The sequence below is a fragment of the Phascolarctos cinereus genome, unplaced genomic scaffold (genome assembly GCF_003287225.1).
Source record: "Phascolarctos cinereus isolate Bilbo 61053 unplaced genomic scaffold, phaCin_HiC Scaffold_2;HRSCAF=192, whole genome shotgun sequence".
Taxonomy (NCBI): domain Eukaryota; kingdom Metazoa; phylum Chordata; class Mammalia; order Diprotodontia; family Phascolarctidae; genus Phascolarctos; species Phascolarctos cinereus.
The window spans coordinates 61,161,564-61,167,898 of record NW_027555625.1 but is presented as its reverse complement, the minus strand read 5'-3'; the positions used below and the strand labels follow the sequence as shown (position 1 = coordinate 61,167,898).

Genomic DNA, 6,335 nt, shown 5'->3' with positions numbered 1-6,335 from the left:
TTTAAAAAAAGAGCATTAAATTTTTTTACATGTAACTGAGAAATATTTAACGAAATAAATAAAAATAGGAGCCTAAATCTTTCATTAGAGGCTAGGTTCCCCCCGAAATGAAACCTGTACTGATTGCATGCTGGAATTCAAAGGAGAGGGGGATCCTTTAGTGGAGAAGAGGATCAAGTGTCCCAGCCTGGTAGTGCTAGGAGCAGTTCCTTACAGTTAAAAAAAAATCCAACTAAATGAATGAAGACCACAGATCACAGAGAATTGGATGAATATCTTTTACTCATCCAGAATGTCTTTAACTTTCTCCATTCTTCTGACTCCTTCTTCACGGCCCATTTTAGCTGGTTGTCAATATTGCATTACACCAATTAAAATCAATCCAAGATCTCTTACAGTTTTTAAAATCCAGAATCAAACCTCCCACGGTACTCAAAGAACTAGGCTACGTAACTTGTCCCCTATAGGTGAGCAGAGAAGAGGACGGAAAGTATATTCAACCCAGTATTATGACTTTCGGCTTTTGGACCTCAAGCAGCACCTGGTCCTGCTCCTCGGGAATCTTGTCTTGTATTGCAGTTATCTTTGTGTTCAAATAGACTTTAATCTCCATTTGGGCAAGGACTATGATTTATGTAAACTTTTGTGTCTGACCATACCTATGTGAGGCAGAACCAGTGGCATAACCTTTGACCTTTGGACTTCAAGCCGCATTTCCCCTTGCCCCCTCTCAAATTGTTACCTTGTATCATCATGTATTATAATCATCTCTTTGTGTTTACTAGACTGCAGGCTTCATTAGGGCAAGGATGGGGATTTAGCTAAATTCCTGCGTCTTATCACGTGGACCTAGCCTAAGGCTCTCACTCCAGTCAGACTCTTAATTGAGGTTTCCAGAAATTATCAAAGTGAAAGGTAAAGGGGAGTGGGAGGCTGAGGATATAGCCCGAAGGCTTCGGGGAGCCACAGCTGGGGTGGGGGTGGGGCGGAGAAGGATGTGAAAGGGCAGGAAATGGAGAAGAAAAGGATGCGGACAAGGGAGGTGGGGGAGGGGCGGTGCGCTGGCCCTGGACCACAAGGCAGAACCCGGTGGAGGGTCCAACACCTGGGCTCCACCCCTAACTTGCCGTGCCTGGCACACAGCAGGAGCTTAATAAATGCTTGTTGCTCGTTGGGTGGATGACTGCGAGTCGCCTCTTCCCTCTGGGCCTCACTTTGCCCAGGATGGTTTGTAAGCCCTACAGAAGAGGGGGCGGGCTGGGGTCGGGTAATCATTCCCGCCCAGCCCCCGGCGGGGAGCTGGCCCGCCACCTCGAGGCGTGGGCTTGTTGACTAAGGGATGCGCTCCCCAGGGTAGAGGCGGGGCCGCAGCCGCGCGCACTGTACGCCGAGAGTTGTAGTCCCCTGCCCCGCAGTGGGAGGGCGGGTGCGCGGGAAGCTGTGCATCATGGGAAAGGCAGTTCTCCGAATGGAGCATGGTGGTCCGCGCGGAATTCTAAGTTCGTTCATCCAGAAACATGTCTTGTTCCGCCCGCCAGAGCTAGAGCGTCGCCCCGGTAGAACACTACGCGCATGGTTTTTCCTGGACGAGCGCCGAATCATTCTGACCTTACCTCCAGCCTTGACCCGGAAGCAGTGCGGCCAACGGCGGAAGCGTGCAGCGCGGTGCATTGTGGGGGGCGTAGTCCGACTTCCCGGGCGCTTCTTCTTCTCGGCCCCGGGACTGACTGCCTGACTGACAGGCTCTGGTGGTTGCGGGGGCTGCCAGTGGGCGGGTGGACGGCGCGGGGGCCGTCGGGGAGCGTCCCTGGGAGAGCGAGAGAGCGAGGCTTAGCCTCGCCCGTCTCCGCTCGGGGCGGGGCGGGACGCCGACGCCCGGCCGGTGGGGGGCGTAGGGGGTCCGGTAGGGCGCCGAGGCCTCGCCCGTCGGTGGGTGTCCCGGGGTCCCGAGGCCCGGGCGTGAGGCCGGGCCCCGAGGCGGAGCCGGAGGCCGGGGTCTCGGCCGAGGCCCTCCGAGCTTTTCGGTTCCGAGCGGTCCGGCGGCGGCCGAGGCCCGAGGCCGGGGCCGTCGGCGGGCCGGGGCCGCCGCGATGCCGGGCTTCACGTGCTGCGTGCCGGGCTGCTACAACAACTCGCACCGGGACAAGGCGCTGCACTTCTACACCTTCCCCAAGGACGCGGAGCTGCGGCGCCAGTGGCTCAAGAACGTGTCCCGGGCCGGCGTCAGCGGCTGCTTCTCTACCTTCCAGCCCACGGCCGGCCACCGCCTGTGCAGCGTCCACTTCCAGGGCGGCCGCAAGACCTACACGGTGCGCGTCCCCACCATCTTCCCGCTGCGCGGCGTCAACGAGCGCAAGGCTCGGCGGCCCGGCGGCGCCGGGGCGGCGGGGGCAGCCGCCCGACGGAGGCAGCAGCAGCAACAGCAGCAGCAGCTGCAGCAGCAGCCGCCCCAGCCCCAGCAGCAGCCGCCGGCCGCACTTCCGGCCCCGTCGCAGGCGTCCCTGGTGTCCGCCTCGGCCGCCGTGCTGCTCACCCTGCAGGCGGCCGTGGAGGGCGGCCCCGCCGCCGCCGCCGCGCCCCCGCAGCCCCCGGCCGGGGATGACGTGAAGCCCATCGACCTGACTGTGCAGGTGGAGTTCGCCTCGGCGGAGGGGGCCGCCGCCCCAGAGCTCGGCGTCCCCGCGGTGCCCGCGGCTGCCTCGGGGCCCAGGCTGGTGGTCGTGGGCGAGGAGGGCTTCCCCGACACGGGCTCGGACCACTCCTATTCGCTGTCCTCAGGCACCACGGAGGAAGAGCTGCTGCGGAAGCTGAATGAGCAGCGCGATATCCTGGCCCTGATGGAGGTTAAGATGAAGGAGATGAAAGGCAGCATCCGCCACCTACGGCTCACAGAGGCCAAGCTTCGGGAGGAGCTCCGAGAGAAGGACCGGCTGCTGGCCATGGCTGTTATCCGCAAGAAGCATGGGATGTGAGGAAGGTTCCTGTGTCCTGCCTGCCCCCTGTACTGGACTCCTGAGTTACCACCTGCCCGCCAGCTCTGCCTGGGGTGGGGGTAGGGGGTAGCCCCTGCCATTGACACAGTTGGACTCCTGGATGGTACCCCACCCTCTCCCCCTTCCTCTGCAGTTGGACTCCTGGCCTGGCATCCACCATCCTTGACTGCACACCGAACGAGCCCAGGCACCCTCACTTGTTGCCTCTTATTCTCGGACTCTGACATTACTGTACTTAGCCCAAACACCTTCTTGAGGCAGGGGCCTGGGGTAGCTGGGGCCCCCTCAGTTTTGTGCATTTGTCATGCCAGCTGGTATGATTAGGACTTGTTCGCAGTTTTTGTTTGGAACTCTTTTTATGACCATGGGATTTAAAGTGATCACAATTTGGAACTCATCCTTGGGGTTATGGGTGGGGAGGCAGGCTCCAGGGAACCATATGCGGGCAGTTAGATCTTGGAGTTGATCAGAGACAGTCAGTCCCTTTCTGTGTAATGATAAAGGCAGAATTGGGACCCAGGTCCCAAGAAGCATCTAATGCTTATTGCCCCTTCCCCTGTCCCTCCACCCTTCAGCTTTTCCTTTTCCTATCCCAGTTTTGGACTGTGATTCCAATAGGGGGATGTGATGAACTGGAGTCAGATCTACTAAGTTTTTCCTGGGTGGTGTGAGCAGGATGTCCTCTCTCTGTTGTCTGGCAGTTTGTCTTTGAGGGGGAACTGGGCAACCTTTCAGAGGTAGACCCAATTTGCCAGGGACTTGGGTTTTTTTTTTTAAAACAAACCAAAAAAAAACCATCCTGGTGATATGTTTGCTACTGGTTACAAATAATTATATTTTCTGTACAATTAGACTAAAGTTTTCACTGTGTCCTGTTTGGCAAAGCAAATTAAAATGTAAGGTTTTTATTTGGGTTTGGGGGTTCTTATTTTCAAAGAGAGATGAGTCTGTCCACAAAAGTCCCTAAAGTAGAGTCCTAAATATTTCCTATAGATGCCAAAGGTCTAGTGGGAGGGTTGGTGGTTTTGGGAACCAAATTCCTATTAGATCTTGGGGGATTTGAGACCAGAGCTCCACCAGGGAGAGGGAAAAGCATCTTGATAAAAGTTAGGAAGGAAAGGATGCTTGCCATAGAGCAAACAGCACTGGACTTGAAGTCAGCCAGTCTTGGGTTAAAAACTTCAGCCCTAACACTAGGTTTGTGGCTATGTGCAAGTTACTTCCCCTTTGAACCTCAGTTTAGCAATATTTGCACAAAGTTGTGAAGAAAGTGGTTTGTAAACCATGAAGTGCTATAGAAATATGAGTTCTTAGGAGGTGACATAACCAGCTAATCAGTTGTCAGGGTTGTGACTTCTTTTACTAGTTGTGGTCCTAAATGTGGCTTATCCTCAAAACTCCTGGCTTTGCTTATTCATCAGAGTCTTTTGTGAGGAGGTATACTCTAAGGATACACTAAACTGAGCCCTTAACAGATTTATGGGCTGTTCAAACAATCTCTCTTTGTACTTCTATAGCAGAGAAGAGCCTGGAGTCCACTGGAAAGATCAAATGAAGCCAAGGCTGAAGACTTGTAGGCCTAGATCTGAAAGGGCTTTGAATTGAGTTTTTGGCTCTCTGTTCAATGAGAAACTGCTGGGCAGCAGAGCCAGTCTAAAATGGTTGTGTACTTTCTTCCAGCCCTTTATGACAGGCAGGTTGGTGGTCCTGATCTTGGCTGTAGTTCTTTCCCTGTCTGAGAGTGAAATCCAGTTCTTCTAAATGCAAATCCAGTACAAATTCAGCTCTGACACTAAATGTGTGATCAGGTCATTTTTCTTTTCCATTAAATGGGTTAATGCTTGCATTTCATGCCTCCCAGACAAGATTGCAGGGAATGTTCAAATCAAGGCCTTTTCGCTTTCAGAAATTCCTTGCATTTCTATAAAACTCAGTCTTTCCAAAATATTATCACATCCTTTTATCCCCTTTGATCCTTGCCAAATCTGAGGTAGCCCTTAGGAGTAAGTCATTCTGAATGTGAGTCCCAAGTCTCATATCTTTGTTGTTGGTAAGCAAAAACTTACAGGAAACCAAGAATGCTTTCCCTCATTTCTAATTTTAAAAAGAGAAAGAGATCCTGTGAAAGTCACAGTTAGGTGAGGGTTAAATCCCTTTTGTTTTGGACTCTAGTTATTTTGACTCTTGAAATATAAATGTTGACCTCTGTAGAATGAAGGGCATGGTGTCAGGTGTAGTGAGAAAAGCACTGGATTGGGAGAGAAATAAGTGGGGTTCTAATCCAGGCAGTGTACTGTAGAGCAGGGCAGTCAAACCCAAATAGAAACAAGGCCACTAAACTGTACAGAAGGATTTCTGCAGACTATAGCCTTACTTAGAAAACCACATGTTAATGTTATTTTGTTAAGTATTTCCCAATTACATTTTAATCTGGTTCCTGCTGCACCATTTTGTGTTTGATACCTTTGTTGTGGAGGACCTAGTTTTGAATCCTATCTCTGTTCCTTGCTACCTATGTGACCTAGGGCAAATGGGTTCTCCTCTTTTGGTCTCAAGTTTCCTCACCTAAAATGAGGGGGATGGGGTAGATGACCTCCAAGGCCTCTTCCAGCTCTTTAATTGTGTCCTGTAGAATGAGTCCAGCCTTTGGTACTTGGAATACTGGGTGGAGCAGTGAGGGATGGAATGGAAACCTGCGTAAAGGACTCTTGAGCTGTGGCAGCTACTCTGAAACCTCATCTTAGGCTCTTTTTGTTTCCCTGCTGCCCTTTCATCATCTTAGCTCTTTCAGTTCTAGTTGGGAAACCTGTTTATGGATCATTTATCCACATAGCCAAGCAGTGACTCAGTGGAAGAAGAGTGCAAGATAATTTGGGATCTTCTTGCCCTTTGATGGGCTGAATTCCAGCATTTTGGTTTTTGAATGTATATTTTTTTCATTTTAAACAACAAAACGTTTGTGCCCCATTCCGCATTATAGGTCTGTCTTTTCCTTTGGGATCCCAGGCTGGAGAGAACATTAGAGGTCTCTAAGCAGAATCTGGGTAATTGTGTGCCCGGGACGTGGAGCAGAGCAGACCTTGGAGGTCCTTTCTGCATCTTAAAAGGTGGCAAGCACTGCCTTCCGCTCATGTTGTGGGGCTTTGGCTTCATCTTCTGGATCAGTCTCACAGTGGGACCTTCCCATCTATTCTAAGACTAGTTGGCCTTTACCTTTTTGTGGTGAGTAATAGAGGGGGAGGTGAGGGAAAGGAGTCAGGGTAGGAGGTGGACAAAGGGAACTGATCCTCTTGTTTGACACATTTTATTCTGTTCTGCTGTGGGTTGTGAGGCTCCACCTCT

General features: G+C 51.9%; 1 protein-coding gene across 1 annotated transcript; it reads left to right on the top strand.

The window, feature by feature from the left end:
- Positions 1-2,000: 2,000 nt before the first annotated feature.
- On the top strand, positions 2,001-3,901 carry THAP11 (THAP domain containing 11). Its single transcript, XM_020989313.2, has one exon. The coding sequence runs from the start codon at positions 2,091-2,093 to the stop codon at positions 2,970-2,972; it is 882 nt and encodes a 293-aa protein (XP_020844972.1). The 5' UTR covers positions 2,001-2,090; the 3' UTR covers positions 2,973-3,901.
- Positions 3,902-6,335: the final 2,434 nt, after the last annotated feature.